A 23,886-nucleotide genomic window follows, 5' to 3' on the forward strand; every position below is an offset into this window, starting at 1 on the left:
AAGCTAAAGGTTACAAACAAAGGAGAGGAGTCAGAAAGTGGTGAGATATGTACACATTGCTGGTTTATGTTTGTTTCTTTGTTTGTTTGTGGATTTGTTGACATCAAATAAAAAGTAAATAATAGCAGATTTAGCCTAATGATTGACAAATACACTCAAAACTGTTTAGCTAGTAAATCATGCCGTTTGTGCACTGATGTATTGACAATGTATTGTAGAGTTTGTGGTGTAATGATTGTTGCTATATGTGGTGTTCATTTTGTATAGGTGGTGGAACCTTTGATGAGGCTGACTTTTTAGATGTTAGTGGTGGGGACTACAAGCCTGACAGCTCAGGAAGAGGAAAAGGTAGGACATAAAAGTAACCGTTAAGATGTCTCCATTGGCTTTTAATTCCTCTGCTGTTGCCCTTTTTTTTCCTTTGTACGTCCTTTATAACTGTTTCATCACACATTACTTGCATTCTTCATACTACATGGCACTACATGGTTTCTTAAAGTAAAAATGAGCTGTTTATTAATTTGAAAAGGACACTTTACTTATCTCCTGGTGCAACTGTTCTCAAAAATGTTCCTTAAGCGGTTTTTCTGTTAACCCTGCAATTCAACTTTATTTATATAGCAACAATTCACATCAAAGCTATTTCAAGGTACTTAAGATAATAAAGTCAAGACTATAAAGATATGTAGAGAAAACCCAACAAATCCCCCTTGATCAAGCCCCAGGCAACAGTTGAGAGGCAAAACTCCCTTTAACAGAAGAAACCTCCAGCAGAACCAGGCTCAGGGTGGGCGGCCATCTGCCTTGACCGGTACACACAATACAAATTGCTGATTGCCTGGGTCAGGTGTTTAGTCAATGGGAAGCTGGAATGGAGGCTATCTTACCTGAGGGTGGAGTTGGGTATAGCAATGTGAATTGATTGACTATTGACAGAACACATCTAATGCTGGTAATACTAAGTTGTGCAGTGTTAATTGGAAAACAAGGTCACCCTGTCCTAGTGTACAATCAAAAATAGTAAGTGTCCATGGTACAATTAAAGGAATTTTATTTATTTTTTGTCCTTTCGGCTTAGGGTCACCACAGCAGATCATTGTCCGCATGTTGATTTGGCACAGATTTTACACTGGATGCCCTTCCTGAAACAACCATCCCCAATTTCTACTTAGCTTGGACTGGCACTGCACAGGTGGGGATGGGAATGGGCTGTAAGGGTTTCAGTGTCTTGCCCAGAGACACTTCGACATATAGCCGGGACAAGAAAAGGCTGTGGAAAACTTGACTTTTTTGTAACAGTTCTGCATAGTGTAAAAACGTACTGAAGATCAATTGTCATCATATGACTGAGCTTTGTCAGAAGATTTGCAAAATTAAAGATATGAAGATGCAGTATAGAGCTTTTATCAGATGTACAGAAAGTACACAGAGCTTCAGAAAGAGGTCTGAGTTTGATACTGGATCATGGTCCTTGTCTAAATAAGTGTTTTTTGTTTTTCCTTTTTTTTTTTCCTGCAGTGGATCCGACTCAGAAACCTAAGAAACCAAGCTCTGGAGATTCAGGTATGTCCTTTTTCCACAAATCCCTAGTGCTTTCAGGCCGATAGATAGTTTGGCTGTAATATGTTGAGAGATTGTATTGTTGTAATGTGGGTGAACCAGCTATTATTTAATTTAAAATGATAAAGGAACAAATATGGCCATTCCCTGACACTAAAGTCTCTTTTTTATTTTATTTTTTTGTTTATTTAGTAATGTAGTTTGACTGTAACTGTCTTAGAAATATGATGTGTATAGCATAGTTTGGTCAGTTCTTTAAGTGTGCTTGTGCATTACAGGTGGCTTTGGATTAGACCTGGATGACGCCTTGGGTACAGGTAAAGCTGCTGGAAGCTGATGGAACATGGTTCTAATCTCTGACAAGTGTGGATTTTCAATGACAATGATGCATTTATGTTTGCCTCTAACAACCACAAGTTGTTTTTTTTTCTCTACCATGTCCCAAACCAGAAATACAAGATCATTCTACCTTATCATGGATTAAATAGTTTGTATGTGCTAATATATGCTGTTAATGTTTTGATGTCTAGTTAACTACAGTAGCTAAGTACTTGCCACTTACATGAAAGTTATTTCTAAGATCAGGGATATAAAATAAAAAAAGCCATGTTCATGATAATATATCAGACTGAGGGCTAAAATCTAACATTTCTTCTCTGATGGATTTAGAGACATTTACACTAACATTTACAACCTCAACCAAACCAAAGATATGTTGCATTCATCAACCACTTAATTCAGTCATTACTTAAAAAATATTTCTCTTTAAATGTTAAACTGAGCCAGTCCTTTGAAGACTAAAAAATAAAGCATACATCTAATCTGTCTATTGTGTACGACTCGGAAACCCAGAATCCATTTGAAATTTGCAGTTTACGTACACAGTTATCACAGATATAATACAACAAATTTTCCCCTACAACCACACTGATCAAGTGTTCAGCATTAAAGTTAAAAATTTGATGACCGTGCACAGTGATGAGCTGAAACGAATCAGAATAAATCAATCTACAACAGAAAGTAAAACAGAGGAATAAAATATTAGAAAAACAAACTGAGCACCATCCTAATGAGGCTGATAATAAGATGATGATAATGGAACTGATACGTAAATTGGCAGCATGCTTTCTTCATTATCATCATCATCATCATCATCAATGAACATGTGAAGAATAGCTGGAATAAATAATCCCTCCCACAGACATTGAGTCATACCAAAGTGGGACCCACATACACTTGGTGGCACAAAGGTTCAGCTGGAACTGTTCATGTTGTCGCAGCTGGGTGGAAGCCCTAAACTGTTCACTGCTTGCAACTGGCTTTTGCGTTTTTCTTTTCTCCTATGTCCTCATCAAAGTAGATAGTATTTGTTCCACAACTGTGTTACTTAAACAAAGTATATACAAACATTTCTCATTAGTCACACATTCTCTCATCGATAACGCGGGTCTAAAAGTTATTGTCGAAGAAATCAGCGATTGAATGTAACTCAGAACGTTAAAATGAATGGATGCATCTAACTTGTATACAGACTTGAAATACGATTTATAAACAACAAACACATTTTAAATTGTTTCATTTGTAAAGGTGATATGGTCGGCTGACATGAACTAAACTTTTTAAGCAACGTAATCGCATAAAAAACAAACAAAAATCAGGAAATACATTACAGTTACCGGTAGGCTTAATTTGACTTAATTCTCGTGCATCTTAATATATTTCTTTTACAAAACAATACTCTCAAGAGTTAGTTTAACTTACCTAACTATTGCTTAATTTTATCTTTTTTTTTAGCATTTAATGCCCATCTGAAAAGCCGCCACACCCAGTTTGGTCGTGGTAAACATGACTCGGCAGAGTTAATTTGTTAGGCTTAATGCAAGGTTTGGATAGGTTAGCATAATGAGACGTGAGTTACATGGGGAGTCCAGGATTACACTTAGTTAAAGGGAATAACTTGTCTAAAAGGGAGGAAACAGATTTCACCCATCTGCTTCCAAGATTTGGATCCTAACGCTGATGCTCGGTTCGTACCAGGCAAGGCTTGACTCATTAAACAGTGTAAGAAGTCACCGAACCTGGTTAGCTGCTGTGACAAGAAAACCGGCCGAAAATATCTGCTTGATGAATTGACACACATGAATACATAGCGTCAGCTGGAAAAGAAACTTTACAGGAAACATAAAGTTTTGTTTGAGGATTGTCTTATTACTTTTTCTTGTTACTGCAACATTAACTCAAGACGGTAAGCTAATTATGCTGGGTATTATTGGTAATTATGGGTTGTGTAATAATTTCTTGATGGCTGTTCTAAACAATGTTTTTTTGTGTAATTGCCTTATAAGGATACAAAAAAATGTATGTTTAATTAATGACTAGTAACTTTATTCAAAAAGTACATTTTACGTGAAAAACAAAAGCAACGAATACAGTAAATACGCGCAAAGAAGCAGACAACACTGTAGCGTAGACTGAATTTTACAGTCATATTTTGTTCATCCAAATCTTGAGCGCGGTAAGTCTTTTTTAAACAAACATTTTTCTATGAGCCTGTTTTCTGAGCAGCAATGTGTCTTTGTAACAGTAACCAAAACGTCTCTTGTGATTACTGTTAGTGGCTAGATCATAGTGGGTAATTCTCTTCTCAGTTTCATTACTGTGTGCCCACTCACTTCCTGGATTTCAGGTTGAAAAAGAACTAAACTATAATGTTTCATAGTGAGTTACTCTAAATGTAACATCGTGTATTCTGATTTTTGTATTGCATGTGTTTCCTATATGGGAAAGGTTGTGGGCTGGTAGAGTTAATCAGTAGATGGCAAATTCTTTCGTTCAGCGTTAACTAGCGCTGTATATAAATTTGGTTTTCTCCAACATCTTTACATTTTTCACATTCAAACATAATTATGCCAATGTAGTCTGGTTTATTTAAAAACATTTCTAACAGGGTTTACAGAAGCTCAACATAAGGAATCAGCAGCTCTGGCACAGGAGGTTTCACTAGTTTGGAGGTATTAGCTATGTGTATATCAGATACAACAACTGTTCCCAGTTATCTGTCTCCTATAACTTTGATCTGGAGCCTGGATCTTACGTCCAGAAAAGAAATATACATCATATTGTGCAATGTTGCTTTTTCAAAAACACTTTTCTGTAGTTTTATGTTAATAATAGATACGGTCTGGTGGTATGTAAAATGGGTTTATTTTTTATTTTTAGTGCATATTTCATAATGTCAGATATTCTGTTGTTTGTGTGTGTGTGTGTGTGTGTGTGTGTTGGGATGTGTATTACTGCCTTGTGTACTAAAAATGTTGCCATTCTCTGTTCTGTGTAGAAATGGCTCAATGGTTTTAGTAGTGACTAATGCTTCAAAGCTGCACATTGTAGGAGTCACCACTATCATAGCAACCGGTAAATACACTGTATGAGATTGACCAAGTGTTTCCACTATGGAGGAAAACACAATAGTGTGTGGCTGGTTACTAAGTTCTTAGTGAAGACCAGATGAGTATTGTTGGTCAACAGTAACATATTCTATGTTTGATTTTTTTTTAAATAAGCAGCTGATGTTCATTGTGTATCAAATGTGACTTAAGTATGTTAAACTGTTTTTGTCTGTAATGTTGTCCCTTTTTTCTTTGTTATGAAGACTTGGACCTGTCTGATGCCCTTGATAATGTAGGTCAGTGACATTCTTTGTTTAACTTTCAGATTTGGTTTGTTTAAAGATAAACTCATTCTTTATTTTTTGCTAAGCAAATCATATATTTTAATATGGTTATTCTATTTTCTTGTTCAATTTCTTAATGGGAAGGAAATGTATTCATTGTCAGTAACCTGAGCTGACCCAGTCCCAACCCTGAACACAAGTCAAACCAAATTAATGTAATTTGGTCATATGGGGGCTTATACTCTATATCTGTGTTATTAGGTGTGGACCTATTGCCATGCATGCAAACAATGATGAACATTATTTTTGACCATTATACTGACCAAATATTTTTTGACCATTTTCAACACAAAAAATAGTCCCCTTAACTTTGATCTTGTTTGTTGACCACAGTGAGCAGTTGTTTTAGGAAATTAAATGCGCCTGAAAAATACATTTTTGGCTCAATAAAGATTCAGTATGACTCAGACTTCCGACTCAGTAGGAACTAGTTGGTTCAAAGCTAAAGGTTACAAACAGAGGAGAGGAGTCAGAAAGTGGTGAGATATGTACACATTGTTGGTTTATGTTTGTTTGTTTGTGGATTTGTTGACATCAAATAAAAAGTAAATAATAGCAGATTTATCCTAATGATTGACAAATACACTCAAAACTCTTTAGCTAGTAAATCATGCCGTTTGTGCGCTGATGTATTGACAATCTATTGTAGAGTTTGTGGTGTAATGATTGTTGCTATATGTGGTGTTCATTTTGTATAGGTGGTGGAACCTTTGTTGAGACTGACTTGTTAGATGTTAGTGGTGGGGACTACAAGCCTGACAGCTCAGGAAGAGGAAAAGGTAGGACATAAAAGTAACCGTTAAGATGTCTCCATTGGCTTTTAATTCCTCTGCTGTTGCCCTTTTTTTCCTTTGCGTGTCCTTTATAACTGTTTCATCACACATTACTTGCATTCTTCATACTACATGGTTTCTTAAAGTAAAAAAAGACCTGTTTATTAATTTGAAAAGGACACTGTACTTATCTCCTGGTGCAACTGATCTCAAAAATGTTCCTTAAGCGGTTTTTCTGTTAACCCTGCAATTCAACTTTATTTATATAGCAACAATTCACATCAAAGCTATTTCAAGGTACTTAACATAATAAAGTCAAGATTATAAAGATATGTAGAGAAAACCCAACAAATCCCCCTTGAGCAAGCCCCAGGCAACAGTTGAGAGGCAAAACTCCCTTTTAACAGTAGAAACCTCCAGCAGAACCAGGCTCAGGGTGGGCGGCCATCTGCCTTGACCGGTACACACAATACAAATTGGTGATTGCCTGGGTCAGGTTTTTAGTCAATGGGAAGCTGGAGTGGATGCTATCTTACATGAGGTTGGAGTTGGGTATAGCAATGTGAATTGATTGACTATTGACAGAACACATCTATTGCTGGTAATACTAAGTTGTGCAGTGTTAACTGGAAAACAAGGTCACCCTGTCCTAGTGTACAATCAAAAAATAGTATGCGTTCATGGTACATTTAAAGGAATTTTATTTATTTTTTGTCTTTTCGGCTTATCTGTTGAGTTCAAGGTCACCTCAGCAGATCATTGTCCGCATGTTGATTTGGCACAGATTTTACACTGGATGCCCTTCCTGACACAACCATCCCCAATTTCTACTGAGCTTGGACTGGCACTGCACAGCTGGGGATGGGAATGGGCTGTAAGGGTTTCAGTGTCTTGCCCAGAGACACTTCGACATATAGCCGGGACAAGAAAAGGCTGTGGAAAACTTGACTTTTTTGTAACAGTTCTGCATAGTGTAGAAACGTACTGAAGATCAATTGTCATCATATGACTGAGCTTTGTCAGAAGATTTGCAAAATTAAAGATATGAAGATGCAGTATAGAGCTTTTATCAGATGTACAGAAAGTACACAGAGCTTCAGAAAGAGGTCTGAGTTTGATACTGTATCATGGTCCTTGTCTAAATAAGTGTTTTTTGTTTTTCCTTTTTTTTTTTCCTGCAGTGGATCCGACCCAGAAACCTAAGAAACCAAGCTCTCGAGATTCAGGTATGTCCTTTTTCCACAAATCCCTAGTGGTTTCAGGCCGATAGATAGTTTGGCTGTAATATGTTGAGAGATTGTATTGTTGTAATGCGGGTGAACCAGCTATTATTTAATTTAAAGGAACAAATATGGCCATTCCCTGACACTAAAGTCTCTTTTTTATTTATTTTTTTGTTTATTTAGTAATGTAGTTTGACTGTAACTGTCTTAGAAATATGATGTGTATTGCATAGTTTGGTCAGTTCTTTAAGTGTGCTTGTGCATTACAGGTGGCTTTGGAGTTGACCTTGATGATGCCCTGGGTCCAGGTAAAGGTGCTGGAAGCTGATGGAAAATGGTTCTAATCTCTGACAAGTGTGGATTTTCAATGACAATGATGCATTTATGTTTGCCTCTAACAACCACAAGTTTTTTTTTTTCTAATCGCATAAAAAAAAAATAAAAAATCAGGAAATACATTACAATTACCGGTAGGCTTAATTTGACTTAATTCTTATGCATTTTAATATATTTCTTTTACAAAACAATACTCTCAAAAGTTAGTTTAACTTACCTAACTATTGCTTAATTTATCTATTTTTTTACCATTTAACGCTCATCTGAAAAGCCGCCACACCCAGTTTGGTCGTGGTAAACATGACTCGGCAGAGTTAATTTGTTAGGCTTAATGCAAGGTTTGGATAGGTTAGCATAATGAGACGTGAGTTACATGGGCAGTCCAGGATTACACTTAGTTAAAGGGAATAACTTGTCTAAAAGGGAGGAAACAGATTTCACCCATCTGCTTCCAAGATTTGGATCCTAACGCTGATGCTCGGTTCGTACCAGGCAAGGCTTGACTCATTAAACAGTGTAAGAAGTCACCGAACCTGGTTAGCTGCTGTGACAAGAAAACCGGCCGAAAATATCTGCTTGATGAATTGACACACATGAATACATAGCGTCAGCTGGAAAAGAAACTTTACAGGAAACATAAAGTTTTGTTTGAGGATTGTCTTATTACTTTTTCTTGTTACTGCAACATTAACTCAAGACGGTAAGCTAATTATGCTGGGTATTATTGGTAATTATGGGTTGTGTAATAATTTCTTGATGGCTGTTCTAAACAATGTTTTTTTGTGTAATTGCCTTATAAGGATACAAAAAAATGTATGTTTAATTAATGACTAGTAACTTTATTCAAAAAGTACATTTTACATGAAAAACAAAAGCAACGAATACGGTAAATACGCGCAAAGAAGCAGACGACACTGTAGCGTAGACTGAATTTTACAGTCATATTTTGTTCATCCAAATCTTGAGCGCGGTAAGTCTTTTTTAAACAAACATTTTTCTATGAGCCTGTTTTCTGAGCAGCAATGTGTCTTTGTAACAGTAACCAAAACGTCTCTTGTGATTACTGTTGGATAGATCATAGTGGGTAATTCTCTTCTCAGTTTCATTACTGTGTGCCCACTCACTTCCTGGATTTCAGGTTGAAAAAGAACTAAACTATAATGTTTCATAGTGAGTTACTCTAAATGTAACATCGTGTATTCTGATTTTTGTACTGCATGTGTTTCCTATATGGGAAAGGTTGTGGGCTGGTAGAGTTAATCAGTAGATGGCAAATTCTTTCGTTCAGCGTTAACTAGCGCTGTATATAAATTTGGTTTTCTCCAACATCTTTACATTTTTCACATTCAAACATAATTATGCCAATGTAGTCTGGTTTATTTAAAAACATTTCTAACAGGGTTTACAGAAGCTCAACATAAGGAATCAGCAGCTCTGGCACAGGAGGTTTCACTAGTTTGGAGGTATTAGCTATGTGTATATCAGATACAACAACTGTTCCCAGTTATCTGTCTCCTATAACTTTGATCTGGAGCCTGGATCTTACGTCCAGAAAAGAAATATACATCATATTGTGCAATGTTGCTTTTTCAAAAACACTTTTCTGTAGTTTTATGTTAATAATAGATACGGTCTGGTGGTATGTAAAATGGGTTTATTTTTTATTTTTAGTGCATATTTCATAATGTCAGATATTCTGTTGTTTGTGTGTGTGTGTGTGTGTGTGTTGGGATGTGTATTACTGCCTTGTGTACTAAAAATGTTGCCATTCTCTGTTCTGTGTAGAAATGGCTCAATGGTTTTAGTAGTGACTAATGCTTCAAAGCTGCACATTGTAGGAGTCACCACTATCATAGCAACCGGTAAATACACTGTATGAGATTGACCAAGTGTTTCCACTATGGAGGAAAACACAATAGTGTGTGGCTGGTTACTAAGTTCTTAGTGAAGACCAGATGAGTATTGCTGGTCAACAGTAACATATTCTATGTTTGATTTTTTTTTTTTAAAGCAGCTGATGTTCATTGTGTATCAAATGTGACTTAAGTATGTTAAACTGTTTTTGTCTGTAATGTTGTCCCTTTTTTCTTTGTTATGAAGACTTGGACCTGTCTGATGCCCTTGATAATGTAGGTCAGTGACATTCTTTGTTTAACTTTCAGATTTGGTTTGTTTAAAGATAAACTCATTCTTTATTTTTTGCTAAGCAAATCATATATTTTAATATGGTTATTCTATTTTCTTGTTCAATTTCTTAATGGGAAGGAAATGTATTCATTGTCAGTAACCTGAGCTGACCCAGTCCCAACCCTGAACACAAGTCAAACCAAATTAATGTAATTTGGTCATATGGGGGCTTATACTCTATATCTGTGTTATTAGGTGTGGACCTATTGCCATGCATGCAAACAATGATGAACATTATTTTTGACCATTATACTGACCAAATATTTTTTGACCATTTTCAACACAAAAAATAGTCCCCTTAACTTTGATCTTGTTTGTTGACCACAGTGAGCAGTTGTTTTAGGAAATTAAATGCGCCTGAAAAATACATTTTTGGCTCAATAAAGATTCAGTATGACTCAGACTTCCGACTCAGTAGGAACTAGTTGGTTCAAAGCTAAAGGTTACAAACAGAGGAGAGGAGTCAGAAAGTGGTGAGATATGTACACATTGTTGGTTTATGTTTGTTTGTTTGGATTTGTTGATAGATATAAATCTCATTTCAATATTAGGCTGTCAATTATTTTTTTAGGTTGTTGAGACAGAAAGTTAAGACTTAAACATGGATAAGTGTATTTTTTTATATTAGTTTTATATATAATAGAAAACAAACAATGCTGTTGAGTTTCTACCAGAGCATTGTTTTCTCAGATTACTGTGTTGGTCATTTTGATTATTGGCCTGTCCAGTCTCTCTTTGACTTCATCCTGGCCATGTTAAATTATAATATTATGGTTAATCCACTAAAATGAAATATTTACAAATAACATAATGAATAATCTAATTTTTGTTGACTTACTATAAATATTGAAGATGAAAATTTTCTTTCCCCACAGATAACAACCCCAAACCTGACAAACCTGCTATCAACCAACCAAAGAATGGAGAAGGTGGTTATCTATGACTGTTGTCAACAAATCTCAACCCACGTGCAAAGACCATGTCCTTCTGGCAAATACTTTTTGACCATTATCAACACAGAAAATAGTCCCCTTAATTTTGATCTTGTTTGTTAACCACAGTGAGCAGTTGTTTTAGGAAATTAAATGCACCTCACAAATACATTTTTGGCTCAGTAAAGATTCAGTATGATTCAGACTTCCGACTCAGTAGGAACTAGTTGGCTCAAAGCTAAAGGTTACAAACAAAGGAGAGGAGTCAGAAAGTGGTGAGATATGTACACATTGCTGGTTTATGTTTGTTTCTTTGTTTGTTTGTGGATTTGTTGACATCAAATAAAAAGTAAATAATAGCAGATTTAGCCTAATGATTGACAAATACACTCAAAACTGTTTAGCTAGTAAATCATGCCGTTTGTGCACTGATGTATTGACAATGTATTGTAGAGTTTGTGGTGTAATGATTGTTGCTATATGTGGTGTTCATTTTGTATAGGTGGTGGAACCTTTGATGAGGCTGACTTTTTAGATGTTAGTGGTGGGGACTACAAGCCTGACAGCTCAGGAAGAGGAAAAGGTAGGACATAAAAGTAACCGTTAAGATGTCTCCATTGGCTTTTAATTCCTCTGCTGTTGCCCTTTTTTTTCCTTTGTACGTCCTTTATAACTGTTTCATCACACATTACTTGCATTCTTCATACTACATGGCACTACATGGTTTCTTAAAGTAAAAATGAGCTGTTTATTAATTTGAAAAGGACACTTTACTTATCTCCTGGTGCAACTGTTCTCAAAAATGTTCCTTAAGCGGTTTTTCTGTTAACCCTGCAATTCAACTTTATTTATATAGCAACAATTCACATCAAAGCTATTTCAAGGTACTTAAGATAATAAAGTCAAGACTATAAAGATATGTAGAGAAAACCCAACAAATCCCCCTTGATCAAGCCCCAGGCAACAGTTGAGAGGCAAAACTCCCTTTAACAGAAGAAACCTCCAGCAGAACCAGGCTCAGGGTGGGCGGCCATCTGCCTTGACCGGTACACACAATACAAATTGCTGATTGCCTGGGTCAGGTGTTTAGTCAATGGGAAGCTGGAATGGATGCTATCTTACCTGAGGGTGGAGTTGGGTATAGCAATGTGAATTGATTGACTATTGACAGAACACATCTAATGCTGGTAATACTAAGTTGTGCAGTGTTAATTGGAAAACAAGGTCACCCTGTCCTAGTGTACAATCAAAAATAGTAAGTGTCCATGGTACAATTAAAGGAATTTTATTTATTTTTTGTCCTTTCGGCTTAGGGTCACCACAGCAGATCATTGTCCGCATGTTGATTTGGCACAGATTTTACACTGGATGCCCTTCCTGAAACAACCATCCCCAATTTCTACTTAGCTTGGACTGGCACTGCACAGGTGGGGATGGGAATGGGCTGTAAGGGTTTCAGTGTCTTGCCCAGAGACACTTCGACATATAGCCGGGACAAGAAAAGGCTGTGGAAAACTTGACTTTTTTGTAACAGTTCTGCATAGTGTAAAAACGTACTGAAGATCAATTGTCATCATATGACTGAGCTTTGTCAGAAGATTTGCAAAATTAAAGATATGAAGATGCAGTATAGAGCTTTTATCAGATGTACAGAAAGTACACAGAGCTTCAGAAAGAGGTCTGAGTTTGATACTGGATCATGGTCCTTGTCTAAATAAGTGTTTTTTGTTTTTCCTTTTTTTTTTTCCTGCAGTGGATCCGACTCAGAAACCTAAGAAACCAAGCTCTGGAGATTCAGGTATGTCCTTTTTCCACAAATCCCTAGTGCTTTCAGGCCGATAGATAGTTTGGCTGTAATATGTTGAGAGATTGTATTGTTGTAATGTGGGTGAACCAGCTATTATTTAATTTAAAATGATAAAGGAACAAATATGGCCATTCCCTGACACTAAAGTCTCTTTTTTATTTTATTTTTTTGTTTATTTAGTAATGTAGTTTGACTGTAACTGTCTTAGAAATATGATGTGTATAGCATAGTTTGGTCAGTTCTTTAAGTGTGCTTGTGCATTACAGGTGGCTTTGGATTAGACCTGGATGACGCCTTGGGTACAGGTAAAGCTGCTGGAAGCTGATGGAACATGGTTCTAATCTCTGACAAGTGTGGATTTTCAATGACAATGATGCATTTATGTTTGCCTCTAACAACCACAAGTTGTTTTTTTTTCTCTACCATGTCCCAAACCAGAAATACAAGATCATTCTACCTTATCATGGATTAAATAGTTTGTATGTGCTAATATATGCTGTTAATGTTTTGATGTCTAGTTAACTACAGTAGCTAAGTACTTGCCACTTACATGAAAGTTATTTCTAAGATCAGGGATATAAAATAAAAAAAGCCATGTTCATGATAATATATCAGACTGAGGGCTAAAATCTAACATTTCTTCTCTGATGGATTTAGAGACATTTACACTAACATTTACAACCTCAACCAAACCAAAGATATGTTGCATTCATCAACCACTTAATTCAGTCATTACTTAAAAAATATTTCTCTTTAAATGTTAAACTGAGCCAGTCCTTTGAAGACTAAAAAATAAAGCATACATCTAATCTGTCTATTGTGTACGACTCGGAAACCCAGAATCCATTTGAAATTTGCAGTTTACGTACACAGTTATCACAGATATAATACAACAAATTTTCCCCTACAACCACACTGATCAAGTGTTCAGCATTAAAGTTAAAAATTTGATGACCGTGCACAGTGATGAGCTGAAACGAATCAGAATAAATCAATCTACAACAGAAAGTAAAACAGAGGAATAAAATATTAGAAAAACAAACTGAGCACCATCCTAATGAGGCTGATAATAAGATGATGATAATGGAACTGATACGTAAATTGGCAGCATGCTTTCTTCATTATCATCATCATCATCATCATCAATGAACATGTGAAGAATAGCTGGAATAAATAATCCCTCCCACAGACATTGAGTCATACCAAAGTGGGACCCACATACACTTGGTGGCACAAAGGTTCAGCTGGAACTGTTCATGTTGTCGCAGCTGGGTGGAAGCCCTAAACTGTTCACTGCTTGCAACTGGCTTTTGCGTTTTTCTTTTCTCCTATGTCCTCATCAAAGTAGATAGTATTTGTTCCACAACTGTGTTACTTAAACAAAGTATATACAAACATTTCTCATTAGTCACACATTCTCTCATCGATAACGCGGGTCTAAAAGTTATTGTCGAAGAAATCAGCGATTGAATGTAACTCAGAACGTTAAAATGAATGGATGCATCTAACTTGTATACAGACTTGAAATACGATTTATAAACAACAAACACATTTTAAATTGTTTCATTTGTAAAGGTGATATGGTCGGCTGACATGAACTAAACTTTTTAAGCAACGTAATCGCATAAAAAACAAACAAAAATCAGGAAATACATTACAGTTACCGGTAGGCTTAATTTGACTTAATTCTCGTGCATCTTAATATATTTCTTTTACAAAACAATACTCTCAAGAGTTAGTTTAACTTACCTAACTATTGCTTAATTTTATCTTTTTTTTTAGCATTTAATGCCCATCTGAAAAGCCGCCACACCCAGTTTGGTCGTGGTAAACATGACTCGGCAGAGTTAATTTGTTAGGCTTAATGCAAGGTTTGGATAGGTTAGCATAATGAGACGTGAGTTACATGGGGAGTCCAGGATTACACTTAGTTAAAGGGAATAACTTGTCTAAAAGGGAGGAAACAGATTTCACCCATCTGCTTCCAAGATTTGGGTCCTAACGCTGATGCTCGGTTCGTACCAGGCAAGCCTTGACTCATTAAAGAGTATAAGAAGTCACAGGACCTGGTTAGCTGCTGTGACAAGAAAACCGGCCGAAAATATCTGCTTGATGAATTGACACACATGAATACATAGCGTCAGCTGGAAAAGAAACTTTACAGGAAACATAAAGTTTTGTTTGAGGATTGTCTTATTACTTTTTCTTGTTACTGCAACATTAACTCAAGACGGTAAGCTAATTATGCTGGGTATTATTGGTAATTATGGGTTGTGTAATAATTTCTTGATGGCTGTTCTAAACAATGTTTTTTTGTGTAATTGCCTTATAAGGATACAAAAAAATGTATGTTTAATTAATGACTAGTAACTTTATTCAAAAAGTACATTTTACGTGAAAAACAAAAGCAACGAATACAGTAAATACGCGCAAAGAAGCAGACAACACTGTAGCGTAGACTGAATTTTACAGTCATATTTTGTTCATCCAAATCTTGAGCGCGGTAAGTCTTTTTTAAACAAACATTTTTCTATGAGCCTGTTTTCTGAGCAGCAATGTGTCTTTGTAACAGTAACCAAAACGTCTCTTGTGATTACTGTTAGTGGCTAGATCATAGTGGGTAATTCTCTTCTCAGTTTCATTACTGTGTGCCCACTCACTTCCTGGATTTCAGGTTGAAAAAGAACTAAACTATAATGTTTCATAGTGAGTTACTCTAAATGTAACATCGTGTATTCTGATTTTTGTATTGCATGTGTTTCCTATATGGGAAAGGTTGTGGGCTGGTAGAGTTAATCAGTAGATGGCAAATTCTTTCGTTCAGCGTTAACTAGCGCTGTATATAAATTTGGTTTTCTCCAACATCTTTACATTTTTCACATTCAAACATAATTATGCCAATGTAGTCTGGTTTATTTAAAAACATTTCTAACAGGGTTTACAGAAGCTCAACATAAGGAATCAGCAGCTCTGGCACAGGAGGTTTCACTAGTTTGGAGGTATTAGCTATGTGTATATCAGATACAACAACTGTTCCCAGTTATCTGTCTCCTATAACTTTGATCTGGAGCCTGGATCTTACGTCCAGAAAAGAAATATACATCATATTGTGCAATGTTGCTTTTTCAAAAACACTTTTCTGTAGTTTTATGTTAATAATAGATACGGTCTGGTGGTATGTAAAATGGGTTTATTTTTTATTTTTAGTGCATATTTCATAATGTCAGATATTCTGTTGTTTGTGTGTGTGTGTGTGTGTGTGTTGGGATGTGTATTACTGCCTTGTGTACTAAAAATGTTGCCATTCTCTGTTCTGTGTAGAAATGGCTCAATGGTTTTAGTAGTGACTAATGCTTCAAAGCTGCACATTGTAGGAGTCACCACTATCATAGCAACCGGTAAATACACTGTATGAGATTGACCAAGTGTTTCCACTATGGAGGAAAACACAATAGTGTGTGGCTGGTTACTAAGTTCTTAGTGAAGACCAGATGAGTATTGTTGGTCAACAGTAACATATTCTATGTTTGATTTTTTTTTAAATAAGCAGCTGATGTTCATTGTGTATCAAATGTGACTTAAGTATGTTAAACTGTTTTTGTCTGTAATGTTGTCCCTTTTTTCTTTGTTATGAAGACTTGGACCTGTCTGATGCCCTTGATAATGTAGGTCAGTGACATTCTTTGTTTAACTTTCAGATTTGGTTTGTTTAAAGATAAACTCATTCTTTATTTTTTGCTAAGCAAATCATATATTTTAATATGGTTATTCTATTTTCTTGTTCAATTTCTTAATGGGAAGGAAATGTATTCATTGTCAGTAACCTGAGCTGACCCAGTCCCAACCCTGAACACAAGTCAAACCAAATTAATGTAATTTGGTCATATGGGGGCTTATACTCTATATCTGTGTTATTAGGTGTGGACCTATTGCCATGCATGCAAACAATGATGAACATTATTTTTGACCATTATACTGACCAAATATTTTTTGACCATTTTCAACACAAAAAATAGTCCCCTTAACTTTGATCTTGTTTGTTGACCACAGTGAGCAGTTGTTTTAGGAAATTAAATGCGCCTGAAAAATACATTTTTGGCTCAATAAAGATTCAGTATGACTCAGACTTCCGACTCAGTAGGAACTAGTTGGTTCAAAGCTAAAGGTTACAAACAGAGGAGAGGAGTCAGAAAGTGGTGAGATATGTACACATTGTTGGTTTATGTTTGTTTGTTTGTGGATTTGTTGACATCAAATAAAAAGTAAATAATAGCAGATTTATCCTAATGATTGACAAATACACTCAAAACTCTTTAGCTAGTAAATCATGCCGTTTGTGCGCTGATGTATTGACAATCTATTGTAGAGTTTGTGGTGTAATGATTGTTGCTATATGTGGTGTTCATTTTGTATAGGTGGTGGAACCTTTGTTGAGACTGACTTGTTAGATGTTAGTGGTGGGGACTACAAGCCTGACAGCTCAGGAAGAGGAAAAGGTAGGACATAAAAGTAACCGTTAAGATGTCTCCATTGGCTTTTAATTCCTCTGCTGTTGCCCTTTTTTTCCTTTGCGTGTCCTTTATAACTGTTTCATCACACATTACTTGCATTCTTCATACTACATGGTTTCTTAAAGTAAAAAAAGACCTGTTTATTAATTTGAAAAGGACACTGTACTTATCTCCTGGTGCAACTGATCTCAAAAATGTTCCTTAAGCGGTTTTTCTGTTAACCCTGCAATTCAACTTTATTTATATAGCAACAATTCACATCAAAGCTATTTCAAGGTACTTAACATAATAAAGTCAAGATTATAAAGATATGTAGAGAAAACCCAACAAATCCCCCTTGAGCAAGCCCCAGGCAACAGTTGAGAGGCAAAACTCCCTTTTAACAGTAGAAACCTCCAGCAGAACCAGGCTCAGGGTGGGCGGCCATCTGCCTTGACCGGTACACACAATACAAATTGCTGATTGCCTGGGTCAGGTTTTTAGTCAATGGGAAGCTGGAGTGGATGCTATCTTACATGAGGTTGGAGTTGGGTATAGCAATGTGAATTGATTGACTATTGACAGAACACATCTATTGCTGGTAATACTAAGTTGTGCAGTGTTAACTGGAAAACAAGGTCACCCTGTCCTAGTGTACAATCAAAAAATAGTATGCGTTCATGGTACATTTAAAGGAATTTTATTTATTTTTTGTCTTTTCGGCTTATCTGTTGAGTTCAAGGTCACCTCAGCAGATCATTGTCCGCATGTTGATTTGGCACAGATTTTACACTGGATGCCCTTCCTGACACAACCATCCCCAATTTCTACTGAGCTTGGACTGGCACTGCACAGCTGGGGATGGGAATGGGCTGTAAGGGTTTCAGTGTCTTGCCCAGAGACACTTCGACATATAGCCGGGACAAGAAAAGGCTGTGGAAAACTTGACTTTTTTGTAACAGTTCTGCATAGTGTAGAAACGTACTGAAGATCAATTGTCATCATATGACTGAGCTTTGTCAGAAGATTTGCAAAATTAAAGATATGAAGATGCAGTATAGAGCTTTTATCAGATGTACAGAAAGTACACAGAGCTTCAGAAAGAGGTCTGAGTTTGACACTGGATCATGGTCCTTGTCTAAATAAGTTATTTATTTATTTATTTATTTATTTTTTCCTGCAGTGGATCCGACCCTGAAACCTAAGAAACCAAGCTCTGGAGATTCAGGTATGTCCTTTTTCCACAAATCCCTAGTGGTTTCAGGCCGATAGATAGTTTGGCTGTAATATGTTGAGAGATTGTATTGTTGTAATGCGGGTGAACCAGCTATTATTTAATTTAAAGGAACAAATATGGCCATTCCCTGACACTAAAGTCTCTTTTTTATTTATTTTTTTGTTTATTTAGTAATGTAGTTTGACTGTAACTGTCTTAGAAATATGATGTGTATTGCATAGTTTGGTCAGTTCTTTAAGTGTGCTTGTGCATTACAGGTGGCTTTGGAGTTGACCTTGATGATGCCCTGGGTCCAGGTAAAGGTGCTGGAAGCTGATGGAAAATGGTTCTAATCTCTGACAAGTGTGGATTTTCAATGACAATGATGCATTTATGTTTGCCTGTAACAACCACAAGTTTTTTTTTTTCTAATCGCATAAAAAAAAAATAAAAAATCAGGAAATACATTACAATTACCGGTAGGCTTAATTTGACTTAATTCTTATGCATTTTAATATATTTCTTTTACAAAACAATACTCTCAAAAGTTAGTTTAACTTACCTAACTATTGCTTAATTTATCTATTTTTTTACCATTTAACGCTCATCTGAAAAGCCGCCGCACCCAGTTTGGTCGTGGTAAACATGACTCGGCAGAGTTAATTTGTTAGGCTTAATGCAAGGTTTGGATAGGTTAGCATAATGAGACGTGAGTTACATGGGCAGTCCAGGATTACACTTAGTTAAAGGGAATAACTTGTCTAAAAGGGAGGAAACAGATTTCACCCATCTGCTTCCAAGATTTGGATCCTAACGCTGATGCTCGGTTCGTACCAGGCAAGGCTTGACTCATTAAACAGTGTAAGAAGTCACCGAACCTGGTTAGCTGCTGTGACAAGAAAACCGGCCGAAAATATCTGCTTGATGAATTGACACACATGAATACATAGCGTCAGCTGGAAAAGAAACTTTACAGGAAACATAAAGTTTTGTTTGAGGATTGTCTTATTACTTTTTCTTGTTACTGCAACATTAACTCAAGACGGTAAGCTAATTATGCTGGGTATTATTGGTAATTATGGGTTGTGTAATAATTCATGGCTGTTCTAAACAGTGTTTTTTGTGTAATTGCCTTATAAGGATACAAAAAAATGTATGTTTAATTAATGACTAGTAACTTTATTCAAAAAGTACATTTTACATGAAAAACAAAAGCAACGAATACGGTAAATACGCGCAAAGAAGCAGACGACACTGTAGCGTAGACTGAATTTTACAGTCATATTTTGTTCATCCAAATCTTGAGCGCGGTAAGTCTTTTTTAAACAAACATTTTTCTATGAGCCTGTTTTCTGAGCAGCAATGTGTCTTTGTAACAGTAACCAAAACGTCTCTTGTGATTACTGTTAGTGGCTAGATCATAGTGGGTAATTCTCTTCTCAGTTTCATTACTGTGTGCCCACTCACTTCCTGGATTTCAGGTTGAAAAAGAACTAAACTATAATGTTTCATAGTGAGTTACTCTAAATGTAACATCGTGTATTCTGATTTTTGTACTGCATGTGTTTCCTATATGGGAAAGGTTGTGGGCTGGTAGAGTTAATCAGTAGATGGCAAATTCTTTCGTTCAGCGTTAACTAGCGCTGTATATAAATTTGGTTTTCTCCAACATCTTTACATTTTTCACATTCAAACATAATTATGCCAATGTAGTCTGGTTTATTTAAAAACATTTCTAACAGGGTTTACAGAAGCTCAACATAAGGAATCAGCAGCTCTGGCACAGGAGGTTTCACTAGTTTGGAGGTATTAGCTATGTGTATATCAGATACAACAACTGTTCCCAGTTATCTGTCTCCTATAACTTTGATCTGGAGCCTGGATCTTACGTCCAGAAAAGAAATATACATCATACTGTGCAATGTTGCTTTTTCAAAAACACTTTTCTGTAGTTTTATGTTAATAATAGATTAGGTCTTGTGGTATGTAAAATGGGTTTATTTTTTATTTTTAGTGAATATTTCATAATTTCAGATATTCTGTTGTTTGTGTGTGTATTACTGCTTTGTGTACTAAAAATGTTGCCATTCTCTGTTCTGTGTAGAAATGGCTCAATGGTTTTAGTAGTGACTAATGCTTCAAAGCTGCACATTGTAGGAGTCACCACTATCATAGCAACCGGTAAATACACTGTATGAGATTGACCAAGTGTTTCCACTATGGAGGAAAACACAATAGTGTGTGGCTGGTTACTAAGTTCTTAGTGAAGACCAGATGAGTATTGCTGGTCAACAGTAACATATTCTATGTTTGATTTTTTTTTTTTAAAGCAGCTGATGTTCATTGTGTATCAAATGTGACTTAAGTATGTTAAACTGTTTTTGTCTGTAATGTTGTCCCTTTTTTCTTTGTTATGAAGACTTGGACCTGTCTGATGCCCTTGATAATGTAGGTCAGTGACATTCTTTGTTTAACTTTCAGATTTGGTTTGTTTAAAGATAAACTCATTCTTTATTTTTTGCTAAGCAAATCATATATTTTAATATGGTTATTCTATTTTCTTGTTCAATTTCTTAATGGGAAGGAAATGTATTCATTGTCAGTAACCTGAGCTGACCCAGTCCCAACCCTGAACACAAGTCAAACCAAATTAATGTAATTTGGTCATATGGGGGCTTATACTCTATATCTGTGTTATTAGGTGTGGACCTATTGCCATGCATGCAAACAATGATGAACATTATTTTTGACCATTATACTGACCAAATATTTTTTGAACATTTTCAACACAAAAAATAGTCCCCTTAACTTTGATCTTGTTTGTTGACCACAGTGAGCAGTTGTTTTAGGAAATTAAATGCGCCTGAAAAATACATTTTTGGCTCAATAAAGATTCAGTATGACTCAGACTTCCGACTCAGTAGGAACTAGTTGGTTCAAAGCTAAAGGTTACAAACAGAGGAGAGGAGTCAGAAAGTGGTGAGATATGTACACATTGTTGGTTTATGTTTGTTTGTTTGTGGATTTGTTGACATCAAATAAAAAGTAAATAATAGCAGATTTATCCTAATGATTGACAAATACACTCAAAACTCTTTAGCTAGTAAATCATGCCGTTTGTGCGCTGATGTATTGACAATCTATTGTAGAGTTTGTGGTGTAATGATTGTTGCTATATGTGGTGTTCATTTTGTATAGGTGGTGGAACCTTTGTTGAGACTGACTTGTTAGATGTTAGTGGTGGGGACTACAAGCCTGACAGCTCAGGAAGAGGAAAAGGTAGGACATAAAAGTAACCGTTAAGATGTCTCCATTGGCTTTTAATTCCTCTGCTGTTGCCCTTTTTTTCCTTTGCGTGTCCTTTATAACTGTTTCATCACACATTACTTGCATTCTTCATACTACATGGTTTCTTAAAGTAAAAAAAGACCTGTTTATTAATTTGAAAAGGACACTGTACTTATCTCCTGGTGCAACTGATCTCAAAAATGTTCCTTAAGCGGTTTTTCTGTTAACCCTGCAATTCAACTTTATTTATATAGCAACAATTCACATCAAAGCTATTTCAAGGTACTTAACATAATAAAGTCAAGATTATAAAGATATATAGAGAAAACCCAACAAATCCCCTTTGAGCAAGCCCCAGGCAACAGTTGAGAGGCAAAACTCCCTTTTAACAGTAGAAACCTCCAGCAGAACCAGGCTCAGGGTGGGCGGCCATCTGCCTTGAGCAGTACACACAATACAAATTGGTGATTGCCTGGGTCAGGTTTTTAGTCAATGGGAAGCTGGAGTGGATGCTATCTTACATGAGGTTGGAGTTGGGTATAGCAATGTGAATTGATTGACTATTGACAGAACACATCTATTGCTGGTAATACTAAGTTGTGCAGTGTTAACTGGAAAACAAGGTCACCCTGTCCTAGTGTACAATCAAAAAATAGTATGCGTTCATGGTACATTTAAAGGAATTTTATTTATTTTTTGTCTTTTCGGCTTATCTGTTGAGTTCAAGGTCACCTCAGCAGATCATTGTCCGCATGTTGATTTGGCACAGATTTTACACTGGATGCCCTTCCTGACACAACCATCCCCAATTTCTACTGAGCTTGGACTGGCACTGCACAGCTGGGGATGGGAATGGGCTGTAAGGGTTTCAGTGTCTTGCCCAGAGACACTTCGACATATAGCCGGGACCAGAAAAGGCTGTGGAAAACTTGACTTTTTTGTAACAGTTCTGCATAGTGTAGAAACGTACTGAAGATCAATTGTCATCATATGACTGAGCTTTGTCAGAAGATTTGCAAAATTAAAGATATGAAGATGCAGTATAGAGCTTTTATCAGATGTACAGAAAGTACACAGAGCTTCAGAAAGAGGTCTGAGTTTGACACTGGATCATGGTCCTTGTCTAAATAAGTTATTTATTTATTTATTTATTTATTTTTTCCTGCAGTGGATCCGACCCTGAAACCTAAGAAACCAAGCTCTGGAGATTCAGGTATGTCCTTTTTCCACAAATCCCTAGTGCTTTCAGGCCGATAGATAGTTTGGCTGTAATATGTTGAGAGATTGTATTGTTGTAATGTGGGTGAACCAGCTATTATTTAATTTAAAATGATAAAGGAACAAATATGGCCATTCCCTGACACTAAAGTCTCTTTTTTATTTTATTTTTTTGTTTATTTAGTAATGTAGTTTGACTGTAACTGTCTTAGAAATATGATGTGTATAGCATAGTTTGGTCAGTTCTTTAAGTGTGCTTGTGCATTACAGGTGGCTTTGGATTAGACCTGGATGACGCCTTGGGTACAGGTAAAGCTGCTGGAAGCTGATGGAACATGGTTCTAATCTCTGACAAGTGTGGATTTTCAATGACAATGATGCATTTATGTTTGCCTCTAACAACCACAAGTTGTTTTTTTTTCTCTACCATGTCCCAAACCAGAAATACAAGATCATTCTACCTTATCATGGATTAAATAGTTTGTATGTGCTAATATATGCTGTTAATGTTTTGATGTCTAGTTAACTACAGTAGCTAAGTACTTGCCACTTACATGAAAGTTATTTCTAAGATCAGGGATATAAAATAAAAAAAGCCATGTTCATGATAATATATCAGACTGAGGGCTAAAATCTAACATTTCTTCTCTGATGGATTTAGAGACATTTACACTAACATTTACAACCTCAACCAAACCAAAGATATGTTGCATTCATCAACCACTTAATTCAGTCATTACTTAAAAAATATTTCTCTTTAAATGTTAAACTGAGCCAGTCCTTTGAAGACTAAAAAATAAAGCATACATCTAATCTGTCTATTGTGTACGACTCGGAAACCCAGAATCCATTTGAAATTTGCAGTTTACGTACACAGTTATCACAGATATAATACAACAAATTTTCCCCTACAACCACACTGATCAAGTGTTCAGCATTAAAGTTAAAAATTTGATGACCGTGCACAGTGATGAGCTGAAACGAATCAGAATAAATCAATCTACAACAGAAAGTAAAACAGAGGAATAAAATATTAGAAAAACAAACTGAGCACCATCCTAATGAGGCTGATAATAAGATGATGATAATGGAACTGATACGTAAATTGGCAGCATGCTTTCTT

At 36.1% G+C, this 23,886-nt stretch overlaps 1 protein-coding gene across 18 annotated transcripts in view; it reads left to right on the forward strand.

Moving 5' to 3' along the window:
• cd99 (CD99 molecule) overlaps positions 1-23,886 on the forward strand; it is a 180,197-nt gene that overhangs the window by 13,774 nt on the left and 142,537 nt on the right. For 9 of the 18 annotated variants that reach the window (XM_067493012.1, XM_067493013.1, XM_067493019.1 and 6 more), the window contains 20 exons: positions 268-348; positions 1,519-1,563; positions 1,839-1,877; positions 5,213-5,245; positions 5,992-6,072; positions 7,248-7,292; positions 7,559-7,597; positions 9,726-9,758; positions 10,688-10,741; positions 11,247-11,327; positions 12,498-12,542; positions 12,818-12,856; positions 16,188-16,220; positions 16,967-17,047; positions 18,225-18,269; positions 18,536-18,574; positions 20,677-20,709; positions 21,456-21,536; positions 22,714-22,758; positions 23,034-23,072. In XM_067493012.1, coding sequence (XP_067349113.1) covers positions 268-348; positions 1,519-1,563; positions 1,839-1,877; positions 5,213-5,245; positions 5,992-6,072; positions 7,248-7,292; positions 7,559-7,597; positions 9,726-9,758; positions 10,688-10,741; positions 11,247-11,327; positions 12,498-12,542; positions 12,818-12,856; positions 16,188-16,220; positions 16,967-17,047; positions 18,225-18,269; positions 18,536-18,574; positions 20,677-20,709; positions 21,456-21,536; positions 22,714-22,758; positions 23,034-23,072 — 1,011 coding nt within the window. The remainder of the gene's footprint in view (positions 1-267; positions 349-1,518; positions 1,564-1,838; positions 1,878-5,212; positions 5,246-5,991; positions 6,073-7,247; positions 7,293-7,558; positions 7,598-9,725; positions 9,759-10,687; positions 10,742-11,246; positions 11,328-12,497; positions 12,543-12,817; positions 12,857-16,187; positions 16,221-16,966; positions 17,048-18,224; positions 18,270-18,535; positions 18,575-20,676; positions 20,710-21,455; positions 21,537-22,713; positions 22,759-23,033; positions 23,073-23,886) is intronic. The other 9 variants (XM_067493016.1, XM_067493020.1, XM_067493021.1 and 6 more) reach the window with 9 other exon arrangements.

The sequence above is a fragment of the Channa argus genome, chromosome 23 (assembly GCF_033026475.1).
Source record: "Channa argus isolate prfri chromosome 23, Channa argus male v1.0, whole genome shotgun sequence".
Classification (NCBI taxonomy): Eukaryota; Metazoa; Chordata; class Actinopteri; order Anabantiformes; family Channidae; genus Channa; species Channa argus.